The sequence below is a fragment of the Dipodomys merriami genome, unplaced genomic scaffold (genome assembly GCF_024711535.1).
Source record: "Dipodomys merriami isolate MVZ:Mamm:240054 unplaced genomic scaffold, mDipMer1.0.p SCAF_13, whole genome shotgun sequence".
Classification (NCBI taxonomy): Eukaryota; Metazoa; Chordata; class Mammalia; order Rodentia; family Heteromyidae; genus Dipodomys; species Dipodomys merriami.
The window spans coordinates 3,042,743-3,065,434 of record NW_027202604.1 but is presented as its reverse complement, the minus strand read 5'-3'; the positions used below and the strand labels follow the sequence as shown (position 1 = coordinate 3,065,434).

The window sequence follows — 22,692 nt, the reverse complement described above, 5'->3', positions numbered from 1 at the left end:
GAAGAGTCATATCAACATAGAAAGATTCCAAGGGCTGATTCTGAGGCATGAATCTTTCAAACATGATTTTCTTGGCTTATGAGCTCCACCACTGCTCAGGTGGTTTCACTTGGTGCTGAAAGCCCCTGCAGATCTGTGCAAACTAAACAGCAACTCTGAGACCACAGACTTTGTGACATGGGCTTCCAGTTGTCAGTTACTACGAAATGGTTTCTGATTGTAATAATCCTTTGAAAATGCTTGCTATGGGGGATAATAGCTGGTTGTCAGAGCATTAACCACCCTAGGCTTCACTTTGGGCTATTACATAACAAAAGAGGGAACTCATAGTGAGTCTGCCAGGTGTATTAAATTATATCATGCATTATGGAATTTGTGTGATGGGGATTAGCATCCAGAAAAGACTATCACAGATTGCCAAACTCATTATCTGCTGAGACAGGAGGCTGGCCTAGGGCCTGTAGTTAGTTATAAGGCTTGAGTTGTAGCCCCTAAGCCACTACACGTAGTCCTTCTCAAGGTCTTAGCATCAAGACCAACAGGGAATACACTATAGTGTTCTTATCTATTTTCTTTGACCCCCCCAAAAGATCAAAATATTAACCAGAGTGACCTGCAAAGTATATTGTTATTAATTTAATCATTTAATAATGATATTATTATTATTGTTATTGGTTTAATAGTTTTCTTGACCTGTCTTAGACAATCTTCTATAGGCATAAGGTTTGCTGGATCTCTCCAACACTTTTTGTGGTCTACAAATGGTAGAGATGGACATTGAGCCCTCATCTGTGGGATGCTCTGCTGCCGTATCTCAAAAACTCATATTTACTCTTAGGGCTGACACATCACACTGGGCTGAAGACATCCTTCAGGCCAGAAGCTTTCCAAATACAAGTTGCAATTCCATGAAAATAGTTCATCTTCATGAATTAATGAGGACTTGCCTATTTGTTCTCAAGAGTTCAGGATGATCCTTCACATAGCTATTGGCCTAACCCATTTTGAGGCACTATGGGATGGTATTGTTTCTACTTAATTTGTGGTAGAACATTTTTTAATCTTGTTTCATAGTATAGCATTTCTATAACAGAAGCATCTTTGTGCTTCTGTTCCTACATTCCTGTACTTAGCTGACAGTGGTGCATATAACTACCTGTACCTCCTTGTGCAATAAGGGATTGGTCACCATTATACCCCTAGTAACTGTATACAACAACCTGGTACATAGTGATGCCCTGCAAGTATTTGTTGAATGGAACTTAATGGAGAGAGATCGCTATCTTTTGCTTAAAGACATTCTTATTAAAAAGTTTTATAGTCCAGGCGCTGGTGGCTTATGGTTATATTCCTCAGGAATCTGAGACATTTGGCATGAGGGTGAGCACAGTTCTAGAAGATGATGCTGGAGACTCTTAACCCAGGCCCCTTGACCAGAGAGAGAAACAGGTACCTGCTCTGAAACATGTGACTAAACTAGGACAGAAGTAGTACCAAAACTTGAGGAGAATCTGTAATCACCTCTTTTTAGTAGTAGGGGCATCATAGCTTTTTACCTTCCTTATTCCATAAAACATATTTCAAGAATATATCATTTTCATGAGGGAAGAGACCGTGAAAGATTTCTTTTGCCCTATTGTGTCTACAGCATCTAAGAGGTTTTTTTTTATAACTAGGGAGCAGGAATCTGGTAAATTTTTGGTGTGAGGGAGGGCTACTCCACGTGATTCTGATGTTCAAGCTATCCCTTCCCTGTCCTCAAGGAGCCCTGTTGCTACCTGCCTGCCTTTTTAAAGTGTAACAGGTAAGATGGAGTGAACACTGTCCTCAGTGTTATCCTTACAGTTGTGTGGTAAGTCCTGGACTTTTCTCATAACAGTATGTCCCAGAAGGTGGTAGGTGAAGTGAAAGCACAAACTGCTATTTTCTATTTTGGACTAATTCTTAGTGACAGGGAGGACTGGTTGGGAAAATAGATGTGATAGGAACCCTGAGAGGAAGCAACTATGCTATCTTAGACTCCACAACAGATGTTGATTTGGATGAGTTTAAGAATGACTTGGGCAAAATTCCAAACTCCAGAATCCTTGACCTATAACCTGCTGCTGTGCTGATCACCAGGTAGTCCATAGAGGGGCACTCCATCCAAGGCATTTTACTGCTTACTGGGGCTTTGCCCTACAACCAGTAAAATCATCAAGAGGAGCCAGGGACTGGTGGCTCATACCTGTAATCTTAGCTACTCAGTGATCCTTTGAGATCAGAGAATGATGGTTCAAAACCAGCTCAAGGATAAAAAGCCAAGAGATGTTTATCTCCAATTAAGTACCCAAAAGCCAGATGTAGAGTTGTGGCTCAAGTTGTAGAGAGCCAGCTTTGGGCAAAAAGCCAAGTAATAGCTCTAGGCCTTCAGTTCACCAACACAAGAAAACAAAAACAAAAGCAAAATCACAAGGCCTCCATTTATACCCACAGCCAAAGGAATTTTAGTCTTATGCTCCTTCTTGGAGGTAAAGGGAAACACTCACAGGGAGAGAACATTTGAAAAAAAGAGGAGCCTGCCGCTGAAGTATAGAGTGGCCCAGCCAAGTCTAATCTTCAAACTTCATAGCTCCAGGACCTTTTGATTTTTTTTCTCTTTTTAGAGCCTAGGCATGAGAAGCTTCAAGATGAGATCTTCTATAAGAGCTATTTCTTTTGCTGCATTTTACATTATTCAGAAAATTTACCCAAATTCCTTGCATTTGAGTCCCATGAAGTTTACCGCTTCCCAAGTTAGAGAGTTCAAATCATCTCCCAACTTTTCCCAACCCATTTGAGGAAAGCCCCTGGTCCGAAAATACTTGTATCTAACTATCAACCCTTTTTGTAACTGTAAGAAATGAGAGGTGAGCGAAAGCGACCACTAGGAGCTCAAGGCTTTATTGGGGGACACACCTGCTGGGCTGCTCCAAGCAGGAATGGAGGCAGCAGCTATGAACAGGTGTAGGCTGAATTTAAACAGAATTTTAGGGGGGCAGTAACATGGGTCATGTGGGCAGTCACATGGGTCACATTACGTAGACTATGGGAATTTGGGAGTAGGGTCAGTTCCAAGAAGAGGTGTTATGCATTTATAAGATTATTTCTTTGTTGCTTTGTATGTCCCTCCCCCACAGTGTAACCCCCACTTTCACTATATTTGATGTCAGTATAACATGTGGAGGAGATGGGGACAAACAAGTCGTTTAAGGATTCAGGTGGACCTGTTGCAACAATGAGAAGTACAAAATGTCATGTCAAAACCAGCTTTGCAATGTCGGTGTGGGGGGAGGGGGGTATAATTGGGTGGGGGGAGGGGGGTAAAATTGGGTGGGGGGAGGGGGGAGGCGGGGAAGGGAAGTGAAGGGTAAACAAAGGAGGAGGCTGCAATGCTTGGTAAGAAATATATGCATTATCCTGCCCATGTAATTGTAGCCCCTCTGTACAGTATGTTCTCAAATAAAATAAAATACAATTAAAAAAAAAAAAAAGAAGAGGTGTTATAAAGGTGTCATGTGGTCTACAGGAATTTCCGAAAAAGAGTATAAAGAAACTGTTGCAACTGTGGTGGGAATTTGTATGTCACACTAGGAAGTCAATACAGCATCAAGGAAATAGAAATTTAACAGATTTTTGTAAACATATAGGGACACAGATCAGGGCTTAATGGGCAAGCTGACTCTGAGACCTTAGAGTAACCCTGTATTCTGCTCAAACTGTGCACCTCCCTGACCCCATTTCCCACTAAACAATATCATCCACCTGCTGTTACTGAATGTAGAAGCAGAGGAGAGACTTTCGTTAAGAGTTTCCTCAGGTCCCAAGTGTTACTAACTTTAAGATGTGATCATTTCTGTGCTAGTTATGCCAGGTTGTGGGAAAAGTGAATGGAAAGTCCTACAGGACATTCGTTGGGTTTTCTGAGTCTCTCTGGGCATCTCAGCTATGGTGAGGATGCTGTAATATAGAGTATTCCAGATGCAATGGGGGGACACAGGAGTTTGTTGAGCCAATAGTTTACCCTTTACTACATGGATTTTCTCATTTGTTTTGCTAGTTGGATCATTTAAGTATGTGCAAATTTGTCTTTTTGTTCACGTTGACTCCGGAATGAAGGACATACCTGGGAGCAAATAACTCTCTGTACTTCAGCTTCTGATGTCTGGGAGGATAAGAGAAATAAAGAAGGGATCCATAGCCAGGCAAATCCTAGACTGTACCTATGGCTAGCAGCCTGATGCTTGGAGATGGATTTGTGTACACAGACATGGATTTTTATTGGTCTATGAACAAGTGTTTGAGTACTGGTTCTGTGCCAAGCACTGTGCTGATTCTGTGGATTTAAAACTGAGTTGGCTGGGAATCTTTAGTGCACTGCCCACTTTTGCTTCTTTAAATTTGGTGCAAAGTCTCTGTGACATGATGGGCATCATAAAAACCTAAGCTTTAAAGTGATGCCTCATCTCTTCCAGGGTGCAGTCTTCTCTTGTACCTCCATATGAGAACTCCTTCCCCACGTGACTTTTCTGGATCAGAGTGTGGGTAGCCAATATCATGTACTCTCCAAATCATCAAAGAATGAATGTGTAAATAAACTTGTGTCTCAATTTGGTGAGCACTTTCCTTGAAAGAGCATATTTTGATTATAACAAAGAATAGTTTGTTGTTACAGAATTTACAATGTAGATTATGTGATCTATATCAGATAAGGGCTCTTAACCTGAGATTCAGGAGAATGCATTTTAGCTAGGATTTGGTAGAGAAGATAGCCCAAATCTCACAAATCTTCTTTAGATTGTGAATAAATAGCACTGGGAATTCTTAAGATAGAAGAAAATATGTAGCTCCTGCCAAATTTTCATTGGCTGTTGGGACTCTCTAAAGGTTTATAGAACATAATCATTATACAACTCAGGCTGGGAAGGTGGCTTTGCATGCATGAGGCCCTGGGTTCCATTCCTCAGTACCACATAAGCAGAAAAAGCCTGAAGTAGTGTTGTGGCTTTAGTGGTAGAGCGCTAGCCTTGAGCTGAAGAGCTGAGGGGCACTGCCTAGGCCCACAGTTCAGGCCCATGACCAACAAAGTAAAATACAATTCAATAAAATAAAAATTAAAATAAAATTGAGCCCTTATACAACTCAGTGTTACTCTGTTTTAGGCAATGTCTTTTCCATTCTCCTTGGTAATGGCAAATATCAGTGTTAGCTTGTCAAACCCCTCTTCTAGGAAAAATCCCACTCTTTCCCTCAACAGTCACTTTCCTCTTCAACTAAACCTAGGGCACAGTGAGAGAAGCGTTTATGGATAGATTACTTTGTTGTTTAGCAAGTTATCGGAACACAAGTAGAATGCAATTCTTGTTCCTGGAGCTCACTGCTGTCCTTGCTTCTAGTATTTTCTCATTTGCTGTTGATTGCAAGAGAGGGGTGGGTATCTCACATGGTTGAAGTAGTGAGTCATTCAGCTCTGAGTTGTTCAACAGCTTGATCTCTACCAGTAAGTGTAGAGATGAACACAGGTGCAGTCATGGTCTCCTGCTTTCTGGTTGTTCCAAAGGGTCCAAGAACTTGTGTGTCAGTAAAGCACACAGACACAGCAATGACTTTCATGAAAGAAGAGGTTCATTTTATTGTAGTTTTTAAGATCCAGGAGGCATGCCCAGAGTAAAAGGGCTACACAAGAAAGCACAGAGGCAAGAGGAATGGGCAGAAAGAGAGAGAATTGAGAGGTAAAGCGTTTCTAAAGGTTTCCAAGGGAAGAGGTGTGGCAGGGCAGGCAGCTTTAGCATTGACTAGTGGGAATTGCTTCAACAAGGACTGGGGTACAGAGGTGTCCCTAGCCTGGTCCTGGTAATGACCTGGAATGTGAGAGGAATCCTGGAATATCCTAGATGAAAAGATTAGCTGTGAGCTGTGAATTGGGTTTTGCATATGAATGATGTACTTACAGGCATGGTTTTCTATCTCCAGGAATGAGATAATCCCTAGGAGACAGAGACTCTCCAAGGTTAGTGAAGCCCCAGCCATCTGAGCATTAAAAAAAAGACTAGAAAGACAAGACCAACACAATGGCTGTTCCTCCTGAATGAGGGCAATTGTCCTGCACCGCCCATTGTGTCATCCCCTTTGAGGATGCTTGTAGTTAGAATATTACTGCTTCATTTACATAGTGAATAATCTTTTTTTTCCCAACCATAGGGATGAACTCTGCCTACTACAGACACACCTGTCCTCTTCACCTTGACAAAGCATGTAGCCAAGGAATGCAAATGTCTCCATCCCTGGCAGAAAATTGCAAATGATCATTCTTTCAGAATTAGGATATTTTCAATACCACACATGAAGTATCAGTCATTTATGCTTGGGAGAAAAGAGTTTACACTTAGACTCTTAGAGCATTGACAAAATGACAGTTCATTTTTCATAAAGATCTATGATATTCATTTGTTGAAACTTTATTACTTTTGTAATCTAATTCAATTTATCCCATTTTATTGCTTCTCAGGGTAATGCTACCTAAGTTGCCTCTCTCATCCTTCTGGATAAGGATATTTCTCCTTTCATTATGAGCATGATGGTTTCTAGATTAAAGCAGCCTGCTCAATATAACTGTTTCCTGTGGAGTTACTCTTCTATAAGCCCATCTCTGTCTCATAGCATTTTTATGAAGATAAATATTGGCAGTGACTGATGAAGCATTTTTTTGGTGAATAATCCAGTTCTGTCCTCATCTTCTGCTTAGTATAGAGATTTTTATTCAGAAATGCTTTTCTGCATTCTTAGAAACTGACAAATCACAATAGAAGTGTGTTACGAATTTTTTTTTTGTGAAGAATGTTTCAATAGCATCAAATTAACTTTAAAATATAAACGTATCAGGAGAACTGGTTTTAATGCTGAAATAGCTCATCATTTTGAGACACCCTGGAGATATTTTATGGAATGAAATGAGATCTACACAAATGAAAATTCATAAAGATGCTTCCACCCACCCATCCAGTTGGAAGCTGCCAGTTCACAGAATTAAAATTTACAAGCCCTGAACATGAGCAGTACCCATAGTTTCTGCACAATTCATATAGTGAATGTCATTTACACATATAATGCACACAAGCTGCATGTTTTTAAAGGTGAAAATAATAGATTTGTAGTTGCATTGTATTTTGAAATTAAAAATTGCCCTCACTTTTTTAAAACAGCATAGACTATGGCTATTTGAAAACGTGTAAGAGCTCTGTCCTTGAGCTATTTCTACTACATCTGGGAACATGAGGGATTAATATAATTTCTAGGTGTGAAGACCCCGCATGGCAGGTTCAGAGAGACAGGCACAGACCTGCCTTTCTTTGGAAAAGAAGAAAATAGCATCAGCTGACCCTGCTTGCTGAGTCTGTCTGGTGTCTGACGTTCATACCTTCTTTTGAGGACACAAACTTCTTTATAAATGTCATCTTTATGTAGCTCCATTATTTTTAGCCACCGAGTGTGAGTTTCCTTAAGTTTTGCCTTAAGCAGTCGATATGAACAGCTTTCTGGAAATGGCTTCAGTAATTTCTGAATTCCTAGGCCCACCTTTCTTTGCTCAGGCTCCATGCTCTTGATGGTAATTCTTCAGTGCTTTGGGCTTAGACCACCTGTGTCATATCTCCCTGGAGACTTAAAAATAGGTACCCTGGCATCCTTAAAATGAATTTTCGGAGAGCAGGGCTCCATCTTTAGTATATGCTTCAAGGTCCTGGTAGTTCTGTTGCTTAGTGACATCTGAGAACTCTAATGGCCCTTTCCAGAGCCACTGTTACCTCTTACCTGGAAACTCAAAGTGGCTTCCTATGTGGTACCTCAGTTTATACTCTCATATCTCTAAGGCCATGGTTTCTTAACCTTGACTTCACACTAAAATTCTAGATGATCTGATTGAACTGTTCTTGGGTCAGACATGATTGATTGGAATTATAAGAATATGATGAAAGTCTAGTGGACAACTAGATTGAGCACAATTGCTGGTCGGTGGCCCATGCTGCAGTCAGAATGACCCTTTTATGTTATGTGTCACCCCATGTACAGCTTCTACTTGATCCCTTCTGTTCTTGCTATAAAAGTCCATGCTCTTGACGGTGACCTTCAGGGTCCCTGGGGTCTGATGCTCATTGCTTCTCCAGTTTAGTCCCTAGACCATCTCTTGGGTAACTGCCCTCCTTTAGAGTGGCCTCTTTGGTATTACTTCAGCATCCCTCTCTCAGTGGCTTGGTCCCATTTGTTACCTTCAAATAGAGCATTCTTCCTAAAAGGCATATAGCAGATCTCCTCTTCCCCACCACCTTTCTGTCCAAATCCTTTCATTTCCTTCTCCCTTTTTTTGGGGGGGGGGTCTGGTCATGGGGCCTGAACTCTGAGCCTGGGCGCTGTCCTTCAGCTCTTCAGCTCAAGGCTAGCGCTCTACCACTTGAGCCACAGCGCCACTTCCGGCTTTTTTTCTTTTTGCTTGTATGGTGCTGAGGAATCGAACCCAGGGCCTCAGGCATGCAAGGCAAGTGCTCTACCCTAAGCCACCTTCCCAGCCCCTCCTTCTCCCTTTTCTAAAATAGCAGCTCCTCTCACTCTACATCACGTTTCGCTGCTTTGTTTTATTGACAAGTCTTTGATTCAATAAATAAAAATTATACATGAATTTGCCATTCATTACTCTTTTACACTCAGAAAGATGTCAACTGTGCAGGACAGTTCACTTTGTATTCATGGGAATAGTCGTTGGCATGTGGTATGCACTCAGAAGTGACAGGTGACAGATAGGTGAGGACCATCTGCTCTTCCCCTTAGTTATTGTGGGCAGCCGTCCAGGCAGCAGCCTTTACTCTAGCTTGGTGCCATTGCCATTAGTATTTCCCTAGCATTCACTTCCTTTCCTCTACTTCAATGGGTGATATAATGAAAATAATGGTTACATCAACTTGGCAAGTTCATTCTGTCTATGTTCAGTAAAGGTACAAAGGAATGGTGCCTGTGAGTTTCTCATGTAAATACATGAATAAGAAGTATAGTCTGCTTTTTTTTTGAGGGGGGGAAGTGGATCGAGTTTTTTGTTTGTTTTCTTTGTGAAATTTTATACTAAGTAGATTAAAGAAAGTGACTTTGAACTTTGAAAATGTACTCCAAATATTTTATTAAGCCTAATAGGGTTCGTAGAACATTGAAAAACCATTCAAACTTAAACAAGAGACAAACTGAACTAAAAGATTGATGCAGACTTTTTTTAAATGCCTGTCTTCCTACCAATGAGGGCGATGCTTTCTGGACATGAGAGTGAGTGCTTGGTATATCCTGACAACTGTCCTGGCTTACACTGAGCTGTGGCTCTTGCCCATGAGAATCTAATTGTCTTGTGTCCTTCCTTGACTTTCAAGACTACACTAAATCTGGCTCTGCTAAGTCTCCTTACCACATCAGAAAAGCATCTGGGCTAAAGGAAAACCAGTGAAAGTAGTTTGGGGGTACTTTTTAGGGATGGAACCTCCAATAGTTGAAATATAATTCATCAGGTTTAACCTTCATATTCCCACGTAGAATTGTTTGAAACATTGCAGTGTCATTACTTTCTTCTCATTTAAAATGAGCTTTAATTATTAAAGCAATACTTGGTTCTTTGTAAAAACCACTCTGTCACTCAAGATATAAAAGTTTATCTGTAGAAAGTGAGTCTCCTTTAGGAAAATAGTATTTTTTACTACAAAATAACCTACAATTTGCTTATTTACCTTAACCAAATCGTAATGGATGAATAAAGAGCGGCATTATATACTAATACCCAAACATACTTTAATTTCTTTACCAATCAACCATCAAAAAACAGTTAAAATTTCATTTTTGACCTTTATAGTAATAAGAATGAATATTTTTGTACTTTTATCACTGTGTATTTATAAAACCATTTCAGTGTGAAGTTTTGGGCTTCTAGAAGACAATGTTCTGCCACTCATGCCATCATTGTTAACTGTTCATCTCCATAGGAATTTTGTCTGTAACCCTGGCAATAAGATAAATGCCTAGATGTAGAGTTATTTGGTCAAAAAACTTCCAAATGTAAAATGCTATAGTTATTGTAAAATTTTCCTTTAAAATGTTTTATACCTTAAATAAAATCACTTTCCTTTTGTGATTAATTGCAAGACATTATTGTGGAAAATATAGAGCATAAACTCATTTTTAGTTGATGATGCTTATTTTATAGGCCGAGATGTAACAAATCATTTCTGAACTGTTTCAGATAAAGAGATCAGTCTACTAGGAGTCAAGGATTGCACATAAATGCAATATTAAACAGGATTCTAATTTTTCCTTGTAAAACAATAAATAAGGTATAAAGGAACAAAATTAATATGATGCCTATAAATCCCTTAGCATAGTACCTGCCCCATGGATAGTGCTGATTTCAGAGGCATAGAGGGGTGTTGGTATGGGGTAATGCTGATGGTTTTCATTATTGTGGCTGTTGTTAACACTATTTTTGAGTAGTCATGTCTGATCTGAAGCTTGGCATTCTCCTACTGGTTTTCCAAGTCAGTTGCCATCTTTTGAATGAAGAATTATAGAAGTTTTTCCAGTGATTTAATGCATTGTTCTGGGGTTTTAACTGTGCCTCCAAGAGAGGACTGTTTTATACTAAGCTTCATCTGGACAGCAGAGTGGGCTGGCACACACCACCACCCTTGGGATGCTTTGTCTTGGGACTTTATCTCCAAAGAGAGATTTTTGGCTTTATAGTCTAAGAGTTATCACTTGGACTTTCTTGCTTGACTTAGAGACAATGGGGGTATAATTTAATCAGTCTGGTGTTTTCTTGTTTAGAGGGCATACATTTGAAATTAAAGACAAAGATTTATGAACAAGCATGAAATAGATTTTAAGAGGCTGGACTTCTGTTCTAGTTCCAATAGGTGATGAACTAAGTGGACTTAGAGCTAGTTGAGATCAACTGTACTGGAAGAGTTAGCCTGCCCAGTAGTTTGAGAGATGATACAACGCTATCCTGAAGCCTCAGACCTCTTTCATGAGATCAGAGCTTGATGAAACTTCATTTAACTGGGTCTTAGTTTCTCCCTAAATCAGAGATGCTCAGCGGTATACAGACAGGAGCCAAGCAGAGAAAATGAACAGGAAAGGCAGATTTCTTTGTGTATGTACTGGAGGCTGATGTCAGTGGTAACCAGTTTTGTGCATGTACAGTAGTATACTTGATTTTTTAATTTTTTTTCTAAGGGAGGGCAGAATCTCCCACTGTTTAAGAATTAATGATATTGCTCCATTTGTTAGGAAATGGAAAGACTTGGAAAAAATTATATTAAGTGAAGTAAACCAGGCCCAAAGAAATATAGGTCCCATGGTTTCCCTTATTTGCAATAACTAGTATATGTCTGGGACAAGCAGAAAAGCTCATATAAGATGATGTTAAACGAAATGAACCCCAAGATAGGGACACAAGTGGTTTTTTCTTCCTTACTATTGTTTCTAACTTATTTATAAGGTACCATGTGATTTTTTGTTGCTTTGTATGTCCCTCCCCCATGGGATAACCCCTGTTTTCACTGCATTTGATGTTGGTATAATTTGGGAAGGGAAAGGGAAAAAAATTGTTTAAATAGGGATACAGATTGACCCATTGCAACAATGAGACATACAAGACGCTATGTTGAAAAACAAACTTTACAATTTAGGCGGGGGTGGAGGGGTGAGAGGTGGGGGGCTGTAGTTGAGGAGGTGGGAGAAATGGGATGGTAGGGGAAAAACAAAGGAGGAGGCAACAATGTTGGATAAGAAATGTACTCATCACCTTGCTCATATAACTGTAACCCCTCTGTACAGTATTTTCACAATAAAAAAAACTTATATAAAAAAAGAATTATACTCTTGCTTCCAAATGATGTGGAATGATGTGGAAATCACCTAGGAAGCAAAGACAATCAAAAACCTGTCTCCAGCATGTCTCCCCATGCCCTTCCTTACATGTATAGAATTAGGAAAAGATATAAAAATATGAGAGCTCTAAGAGAAAGCTCCAGTATTTTAATTGACAAACAGTAATTGTACAGATTCTTGGGGTACAGGGTGATATTTTATCACAATGTACAATGGTCAAATTAGAGCAAGAGTGTATCCATTACCTCCTGTGCACCCAGGACGCCCCTATGCTGGAGCTGCAGGGAATAGAATGACTCCTCTAATGCAGATAAGGACAGGCTGAGGCTGCATTTAAATAGCTCTTCAATTTGGAAGTAAGACAGTCACCAGAAGCCTTCGAGTTATGATATCTAGATCAGGGAATATTCAAAATTAAAGCAAAATCTTCGTTGTACAGCTTGCTGCACTACTTCGTATATTTTCATTCATTTTTGTATTGAGTTGTGATGTGCCAACTCCCATGTTCTAGGAAGATATATATGAACGAGACACGGCTCCTTCTATCTCTTCACAAAAGGAGAGTTGGGTGGAGGAAATCAGCCTCCCAGAACTAACTCCACCAGATACCAGTTAGCCACAATTGTAGCAAAGTCATTGGAAGAACAGCAGTGGTGTCTGATCCACTAGCTGGCTGAATTCAGAGGACATCAGCTGAGGTTGGTCAAGCCTTTGATGTTCTAGTTGAGCATCTAATGCCATATCTTTGTTGAGCTCAGTCACAAAGAAGTGACCAATGGACTACATTTGCCTGTCAGAATATTGCTTTGGACTGCACAGTGTTGACCATGTATCATTTTATATTTAATGAAATGAGTTAAGTCCTTTTAAAAAAATGTGCAGGAGGCTTTATTGTAATATGTACTATATAATGAATATGGAATGTAATATATACCTATAATATACTTTGGTCATATTCGTTTCCTCTATTGCTTAATTCTTTATCTTCCTTCCATTCTAACGATCACATACTTGGGGAGTAAGCAGAGTGCTGGACTAGTGAAAGTTGAGAAAGCAATAGAAGATGAGAGAGCCAAGATATCACATGTGTTCTCAGCTCTTTGGGACCAAAATCTTAGCATAATGAGAGAAAGTTCCCACAGACTGTGCATCTCCCTTCCAGTTGATGATGTTCTAAAATCACAATAGCCCCTGAAGATGGTAAGAAAGTTCCTGCAGTTTTGTAGTGGAGAAAATGTCAAGGGTCTTTCATTGGCAGTTTGTCTCTCAATAAGAGCACACTCACTTTCCTGTGAAAAGGAAGAAAATAGTTGGGAGATTTAGTCCAGACCTGGATGATCTTGTCCATATGTGGAGAAAACCCAGGCACATGATGCTGCCAGTGTCCTGTTTCAAGTCAACCTCCTCTGTCGTGAGTTGCACACCGAAAAACAACTACCACTGGTGCCATATGGCTTCAAAGATCAAAGGCCCCAGTTCTGAATATATTTCTAGCCTACTGTACTTCAAATGTCTTAAATATGTTCCTGCAGATGGGAAGCATGGAGCATTAAAGAGGTAGAGCGCATATGTGTGAGGCATGCACGTGGTCTGTGCAAGACAGTTCTCACCCTGTGTCTGCCTTCCTTTCAGGTTCGCATCTTCACCTACCTCATTGGACGAGAGGCTGCTTTTGCAGACAACCTCAAATGGATGGCCTGTGCCAACAAAGGTGGGTCTCCGTAACATGCTCTCCTCTGATCACTGCCCTTGCATGTGTGGGATTAGGAAAAGATATACAAAAGATGAGAGCTGTAAGGGAAGGCTATACTATTTTGATTGACAAACAGTAATTGCACATATTCTTGGGGGTACAGGGTGATGTTTGACACATCTCCACGATGTAGAGTGGTCAAATTAGAGCAATGGTGTATATCTCACCCTAGACATTTATCATTTCTTTAAGTTGAGAATTTTCAAAACCTCTTCCAACTAGCATTGAATTAATTATACGCTGATGTGCTCTAGAATTCTTGAACCTAATTCTCTTAGTTAGCTATAGTTTTATAACTGTTACCCAGCCTTTCTAAATCCCTGCCTCTGCCTTTCTCAGCCTCTAAGAACTATTATTCCACTCTCTACTTGAAATAAGATCACCTTTTTTAGCTTCCATATGAAAGATAATATGTGAGAAGGCCATGGACTCTAATATCTGTTTCTAATTGATTATTAATAGCTGTATAACAGTTCCTCCAAAAATGATGACATAGTCAAGTGGAGAGATTAAGTCTCTTCACTCTGTTGTTTAGTAGTGGTGTAATCTTGGGAGAATGTCTATGACAGAGATACTAACTATAAATGTTCTCTTACCATAGCCAGCCCTCATTCAGGCAGGCAGGATGTTGAGACTCATTCCGAGTGCTACTCTCTGACAGAACTTAGCTTGAGGCATTTCTGGAGCTGGTGTGGGGCATTCATACTCTCTTCTGATCCTGGGAATACATCAGCTCCATGTTTTCAATGAAACAGTCCCCACCTGAGTCCCTCAGTGATCATGGGCAGATGCCTTCTGCCCTGCTCATGCCATCTATATACCACATGGGATAAACTGTATGTTATGTGAAAACCCTGTGCACCGAAATTCCTGATATGTTCCCACATGACTAATTGTTAGTAACTTTAATTCACCCAGAATTCTAATATCAGTGATGGGGATGTTAATAATAGTTCTTTTTGATTATTTTTCTTTTATAATTGACAAAACATGTTGTACAATGTGATATCTATATATAATCTGTATATACATATACATACATACATGGTGGACAGACTAAACGAAGGTAGTTAAATATACATTGCTTCATATATTTACCATTTGTGATGAGAACACTTAGATATTGCTGGTAACATTGTCACCGTGTTGCATAATGTTGAGACAGAATAGGAAGGGAAGCCACAGGCTTTCATTTTTTCATTTTACTTCAGGGCCAGGGAGACAAAGCATGGCAAGGCAGTAGATTGCCAACTCCCCAGATTTCAAACACAGCCTCCACTATCCACTAACAGTTACCCAAACTATCTGGAATGACCTCAGAATTTCACCAATAGACGAGCAGTGATGGTCCCAGCCCAATACACATTATAGGCCATGAAAGTTAAGCCAGTAGCCCAGCCTGGACATACAAATACCTGAAATGACTCTTTGTGTTACGCCACCTGTGGATCTGCCTTGTCTCTCCTCTGACACTACAGAGCAGCTTTGCACTCTGACTTCATCTCGGCTGCTCCAATAGAGCCCAGTTTTGAACATTACTCAGAGTATAGATTTTCTTTAATGTTTGAAAAATAAGTAAACTATTAATACTAATAAAGGAAGGTATGTCATGTCATATAGTAGTGTTGATGGACTCATTTATTGGTCTCCTAAGTCAGCCTTTGTAAAACTTTTAGTGTTTGGAAAAAAGAGGAATCCATGAAAGGCTTGTAGGTCTTTGTTGCAGTTTTGGAGACTGCAGAAAAAGTTATTTTAGTTGCATACAACTGAAGTTGCTCCCTGATATTAAAAAAAATGTTTTGGAAAGGAAGTGACTCAGAATTCTGAGGGGGAAAGAAGCTTGAGTTCCTTGAAAGACTAGGGAGAGGTATTTTTGTTTTTCTTTTCATTCTTGGCCTCTCTCTCTCTCTCTCTCTCCCTTTATCTCTTTCTTTCTCTTTCTCTCTCTTTTTCTTTCTTTCTCTCTTCCTTCCTTGCTCTCTCTTTCTCTCTTTCTTTCTCTCCTTCCTTCCTTCCTTTCTTTCTCTCCTTCCTTCCTTCCTTTCTTTCTCTCCTTCCTTCCTTCCTTTCTTCCATACTTCTTTCCTTCCTTCCTTCCTTCCTTCCTTCCTTCCTTCTTCCTTTCTTCCTTTCTTTTCCTTTTTTTTTGGCTTGTCCTAAGGTTTAAACCCTAGGCTTTAGAACTGTCTCTGAGCTTTTTTCAGAAGGCTAGTTCTCAATCACCTGAGCCATAGCTCTACTTCTGGCTTTTTGTGGCTAAGAGGATATAAGAGTGTCACAGATTTTTCTACTCAGGCTGGCTTCAAACTGGTCCTCAGATCTCAGCCTCCTAAATAGCTATGATTACAGGCATGAGCCACTGGCACCTGGCTTATTCTTGGTTTTTCTTTATTTATCCATAACATTCCTTTTTATGTTGTTGTTATTTTCTTCCCTCTCTCCTGTCTCCCTTCCTTGCTATCTAGAAAGTAATAAGGTTTAAACTCAGGGCCTTGCACTCGTGGGACTATTTGAATCATATTTCTAACCCTTTTTACTTTGGTAATATTTGAGATAGGGGCTCACATTTAGCTTGGATCATAGTCCTTTTATTTAGGCTTATAGCTGGAATAACAGGTGTGCACCACTGAACCCAGCTCTTTCTGTTGAGATGAAGGTCTTGTAACATTTTTGTTCAGGCTGACTTGGAACCTCAGTTCTGACCTCAGCCTTCTGAGCAGATATGAGTAAATGAAGCTATTTTTCTCTTTGCCTAGGTTTATCTTTTTTTTTTAATATTATTTTATTTTATTTGAGAACATACTGTACAGAGGGGCTACAATTACATCGGCAGGATAATGCATACATTTCTTACCAAGCATTGCAGCCTCCTCCTTTGTTTACCCTTCACCTCCCTTCCCAGCCTCCCCCCTCCCCCCACCCAATTATACCCCCCTCCCCCCCCCACCGACATTGTAAAGCTGGTTTTGACATGACATTTTGTACTTCTCATTGTTGCAACAGGTCCACCTGAATCCTTAAACGACTTGTTTGCCCCCATCTCCTCCACATGTCATATTGACATCAAATATAGTGAAAGCGGGGGTTACACTGTGGGGGAGGGACATACAAAGCAACAAAGAAATAATCTTATAAATGCGTTAGAAACATATGCATGAAAGAAACGAAAACATTAAAATACATATTTAAGGGCTCATTTTCCTAACATCACATTATCTGACCTTTTCTGCTTGACTCATACCTATACTAGACATTGCAAATAAGGGAAACCATGGGACCTATGCTTCTTTGGGCCTGGCTTACTTCACTTAATATAATTTTTTCCAAGCCTTTCCATTTCCTAACAAATGGGGAAATGTCATTCTTTCTGATGGAGGCATAGAATTCCATTGTGTATATATACCACATTTTCTTGATCCATTCATCTACTGAGGGGCATCTGGGTTGGTTCCATATCTTAGCTATGGTAAATAATGCTGCAATAAACATAGTTGTGCTGGTAGCTTTAGTGTGGTCTTGTTTATAAACATTTGGGTAAATGCCCAAAAGTGGGATTGCTGGATCATAGGGGAGATCTATGTGAAGTCTTTTGAGGAACCTCCATACTGCTTTCCAAAGTGGTTGAACAAGTTTACATTCCCACCAACAATGAAGTAAGGTTCCTTTCTGTCCACATCCCCTCCAGCATCTGTTGTTGTTAGAGTTCTTGATTTTTGCTGTTCTAACTGGAGTGAGGTGATATCTCAATGTTGTTTTGATTTGCATTTCTTTTATGGCTAGGGATGTTGAACATTTCTTCATGTGTCTATTGGCCATCCTTCTTTCTTCTTCAGAGAAGCTTCTCTTTCGCCCACTTATTTATTGGGCAGTTGTTTCTTTGAGGATTTGTTGTTGGGTGGTTTAATTTTTTGAGTTCCAAGAATATTTTAAATATGAGACCCTTGTCCGTTGTATGGCTAGTAAAGATCTTCTCCCAATCGGTAGGCTTTCTATTGATCTTGCTAGCTATGTCATTTGCCCTGCAGAAGCTCTGCAACCGTATGCAATCCCATTTGTCCAACCTTTCTTTGATTTGTTGTGCTTCCGGGTCTCTATTCAGAAAATTTCGGCCTGAGCCAAGGAGACCTAAGGTTTCTCCTATTCCATCCTGTAATGTTTTCAGAGTGTCTGCTTTGAGTTCAAGGTCTTTGATCCATTTGGAGTTGATTCTGGTGCAGGGTGATATATAAGGATCTAGCTTTAGTTTTCTACATGTAGTTAACCAATTTTGCCAGCACCATTTACTGAAGAGGCTGTCTTTCTTCCATTCTATTGTTTTAGCTTCCTTATCGAAGATTAGATGGCTATAGGTCTGTAGGTTCATTTCTGGGTTTTCAATTCTATTCCATTGGTCCTGAGGTCTGTTCTTATGCCAATACCAAGCTGTTTTGATTACTATGGCTTTATAGTAGAGTTTGAAATTTGGTATTGATATTCCTCCAGCAGTGTTCTTTCCGTTGAGGCGCGTTTTTGCTATTCGGGGTTTTTATTGTTCCATATGAATTTTTGGATTGCCTCCTCTATTTCCTTGAAGAATGAGGGTGGAATTTTGATAGGTATCACGTTGAATTTGTAGATAGCCTTGGGAAGTATTGCCATTTTCACGATGTTAATCTTGCCAATCCAGGAGCATGGGAGGTTTTGCCATTTTTTAAGTTCTGTGTTGATTTCCTTTTTCAAGGTTTTAAAGTTTTCACCATAGAGGTCCTTCACTTCTTTGGTTAAGTTAATTCCTAGGTATTTTATTTTTTGTGGGGCTATTACAAATGGAGTTGCTTTGCTAATTTCAGCCACACTTTTCTCATTGTTGGCATATAGAAAAGCCATTGATTTTTGGGGGTTAATTTTATAACCTGCTACTTTGCCAAAGTTTTGAATCAGCTTGAGTAATTTGGGAGTGGAGTCCATGGGATTCTTTAAATACAAGATCATGTCATCTGCAAAGAGGGAGAGTTTTATTTCTTCTTTCCCTATTTGGATCCCCTTTATGTCTGCATCTTGTCTTATTGCTGTAGCTAGGCATTCTAATACTAGATTGAAGAGAAGTGGAGAGAGTGGGCATCCTTGTCTCATTCCTGAGTTAAGAGGAAATGGCTTTAGTTTTTCACCATTGAGTATAATGCTGGCTGTAGGTTTGTCATATACAGCCTTTATTGTATTGAGGAATGTTCCATGGATTCCTAATTTTTCCAGAACCTTCATCATAAAGGGGTGTTGGATCTTGTCAAATGCTTTTTCTGCATCTATTGAGATAACCATGTGGTTCTTATTCTTGCTCCTGTTGATGTGATGAATAATATTAATTGATTTGCGTATATTGAACCAGCTTTGCATCCCTGAAATGAATCCTGTTTGATCATGGTGTATGATTTTTTGGATGAATTGTTGAAGTCGATTGGCCAAAATTTTGTTGAGAAGTTTTGCATCAATGTTCATCAAAGAAATGGGTCTATAGTTCTCTTTCTTTGATGAGTCCTTGCCTGGTTTTGGGATGAGGGTTATGATGGCTTCATAGAATGTGTTCGGTAGTGAGCTTTCTCTTTCAATTTCATTGAAGAGTTGGAGGAGTATTGGTGTGAGCTCTGCTTTGAAGGCCTTGTAAAATTCCGCTGTAAAACCATCTGGTCCTGGACTTTTCTTAGCTGGGAGGTCTCTTATTGCTGTTTCTATTTCAATGCTTGATATGGGCCTGTTAAGCTGGTTTAACTCATCTTGGTTTAGTTTTGACATGTCAATATTTGCTAGGAAAAGGTCCATTTCTGTCAAGTTCTCAAACTTATTAGCATAAAGTTTTGAGAAGTATTCCCTTATAATGTTCTCAATCTTGGTTGTTTCTGTGGTGATGTTTCCATTCTCATCTCTGAGTTTATTAATTTGGGTGTGTTCTCTCCTTTTTCTGATTAGATTTGCTAAGGCTCTGTCAATTTTGTTAAGTTTTTCGAAGAACCAACTCTTTGTTTTGTTGATTCTTTCTATAGTTTTTTTGGATTCTAATTCATTTAATTCTGATTTAATTTTGATTATTTCTTTCCGTCTACTGGATTGGGGTTTATCTTGCTGCTCTTTTTCAAGGAGGTTTAGATGTGTCATTAAATTGTTAGTTTCCGATCTCTCCAATTTGTTGATGTAGGAGCTCAGAGCTATAAACTTGCCTCTGAGTACTGCCTTTGCTGTGTCCCAGAGGAGCTGGTAATTTGTGTGTTCATTTTTGTTGAATAGCATGAACATTTGAATTTCCTTTCTAATCTCTTCCATGACCCACTCATGATTCAGCAGTGTGTTGTTCAGCCTCCATGTGATACCGCACTTTCTTTGGTGGCTTTTGGTGTTGAGTTCTAATTTTATTCCCTTGTGGTCAGAGAGAATGCAAGGTATAACTTCAATGTTTCTGAATTTAGACACGTTTGCTTTGTGTCCTAAAATATGGTCTATTTTAGAAAATGTTCCATGTGCTGCTGAGAAGAACGTGTATTCTGATGCTGCTGGGTGAAATGTTCGGTAAATGTCTGTTAAGTCTAGTTGATCTATGCAGCTGTTTAGATCTGCGGTTTCTCTGTTGAGTTTTTGCCGAGTTGATCTGTCTAGTGGGGAGAGTGGTGTGTTAAAATCCCCAACAATTAATGTCTTTGGATCTATATGGGATTTGAGGGAAAGTAGTGTTTCTTTGATAAATTTGGGTGCTCCATTGTTTGGCGAATAGATATTTAGAATTGTAATATCCTCCTGAAGGAGAGATCCTTTAATTAGTATGTAGCGACCTTCTTTATCTCTTCTCACGAATTTTAGTTTGAAGTCTATTTTATCTGATATTAGGATTGCAACTCCTGCCTGTTTATGAGAGCCGTTTGCTTGGTAGATTTTGTTCCAGCCTTTAACATTGAAGATGTGTTTGTTTTTACGGGCAAGATGTGACTCCTGCAGGCAGCAGATAGAAGGGTCTTGTTTTTTAATCCAACTAGACAGTCTATGTCGCTTAATTGGAGAGTTCAGTCCATTAACGTTAAGAGATAGGACTGAGAGGTATTTGGGAGTTCCTGCCATGTTATCCACCTTCTTGGGGGTTGCGAAAACTGGGTTCTTCCTAAGGTTCTTGGATTCTCAGTTTGGGTGCAGTTTCTTGGCCTTTGTTGCGGTCTTGTTGGTTTTCTATGTGTAGGACATCTTTAAGAATCTTTTGTAGGGCTGGTTTGGTGGAGATGTATTGTTTCAATTTTTCTTTGCTATGGAAGGTTTTTATTTGGCCTTCAGTTATGAAGGAGAGTTTAGCTGGGTACAGTATTCTTGGTTGATAATTATTTGTTTTTAGGGCATGGCACACGTCATTCCAGGCTCTTCTTGCTTTGATTGTCTCTGCTGAGAAATCTGAGGTAATTCTAATTGGTTTCCTTTTGTAGGTGATTACCCTTTTCTCCCTGACAGCTTTAAGGATCTTTTCCTTGGTCTGGGTTGATCCTGTGTGGATTATAATGTGACGGTGGGATGTCCTATTCTGGTCTGGTCTATTTGGGGTTCTAAAAGCTTCTTGTATCTGAATAGGCCTATCTTTTTGTATGTTTGGGAAGTTCTCTGCTAGGATCCTGTTAAACAAATTTCCTAGACCATTAACTTCTGTTTCTAGGTGCTCCTCTACACCCATTATCCTTAGATTGGGCCTTCTGATGGTGTCTTCCAGGTGTTGGATAGACCTATCATATTTCTTGGACTTGTCTTGGATGGTTGTATGTTCTTTCTCTATAATATCTAGGCTGTCTTCAATCCCTGAGATTCGATCTTCTGCATGGTCTAACCTGCTGTCAAGACTCTCTACTTTGTTTTTTATCTCTTTTCCTTCTAATTGGTCAGCTTTGATGGCTTCAAGTTCTTTGTTGAAGCTCTGTTTTAGGTCTTGTATGAATTTCTTTACTTCCTTAATTTGGTGTTCAGTGTTTGTTCTCAAATCACTTAGTTGATTGGTTATGGTTTCTTTGGACTCCCATTCCTTCTGTTGGGTTCCATTCAGCATTCCCTTTGTGGTCTCCCTGACTTCCTTCAGCTCTTTGTTAATGGATTCCATGAATGCCTTTAGTGATCTTTGTGTATTCTCTACCTGGTCTCTCAATTCCTGAATTATTCTTTGATTAGCTTCTTCCCTTCTGTGGGATTCCTGCAGTTCTCTTTCTTCCCGTTCGTGGGAATCCTGCAGTTCTCTTTGAGTGTTCTCTGCCTGCTCACGCCATTCCTCCCTTTCTCTTTGAGCATTCTCAAGTTGTTCACGCAAATCCTGTATCAGTTTTTGAGTAGCTTCCTCACACTTATGACATTCCTGTATAAACTTCTGGGATGCCTTCTCTCTCTCCCTATCACGCTCATACAGAGTCCTTTGTACATTGTCAAACTTCTCATTTATCATGTTTGCTATTAGTGTTTGTAGAGCTATTTGGGAACTCTCCTCTGGATTATTCTTTATCTGTTCTAATCCCTGATTATCAAGATTGGGAATTGAGATACCCGAATTTGCCATTTTTCTTGTGTTTTTCCGGCTTACTCGGCCCATTTGAGATGAAGATTGCACCAGTTTTATGCTAGAACACTATCTTAAGGCAACCATCAACCAAAGTTTGCGTTTGTACAGTCAATAGTCTACAGATACAATCTAGTTCAACAGATACATCTATTCAACATCAAACAACTATATGTTAAAGTACTTCGAACCGCAGAAAAGAATTTGGAAAACCAGAAATTATTAGGATTAGGGAGAGATGTGGGTAAAAAATAGGAATAGATTGGTGTGGGGAGGCACAGGGAGAGTTAACTATGTCCTAATCACAGTGCAGGAAATGGGTTGGGTAGGATGCAAGTAGAGAGAGAGGGAGACCAGAAAAAAAATAGAAACGTAAAAATTAATGTTATTATAGAAGTTAAAAGACCGTCTATTTAGAGAGGAATGTGAATATGTTCCGAGAAGGGGAGGGACATAGAGGAGATGTCAA

General features: G+C 39.7%; 1 protein-coding gene across 2 annotated transcripts in view; it reads left to right on the top strand.

Annotated features, from left to right (window-relative positions):
* Positions 1–22,692, top strand: part of Cacna2d3 (calcium voltage-gated channel auxiliary subunit alpha2delta 3) — a 940,778-nt gene that overhangs the window by 590,398 nt on the left and 327,688 nt on the right. For both annotated transcript variants that reach the window (XM_070018501.1, XM_070018499.1), the window contains exon 12: positions 13,564–13,642. In XM_070018501.1, coding sequence (XP_069874602.1) covers positions 13,564–13,642 — 79 coding nt within the window. The remainder of the gene's footprint in view (positions 1–13,563; positions 13,643–22,692) is intronic.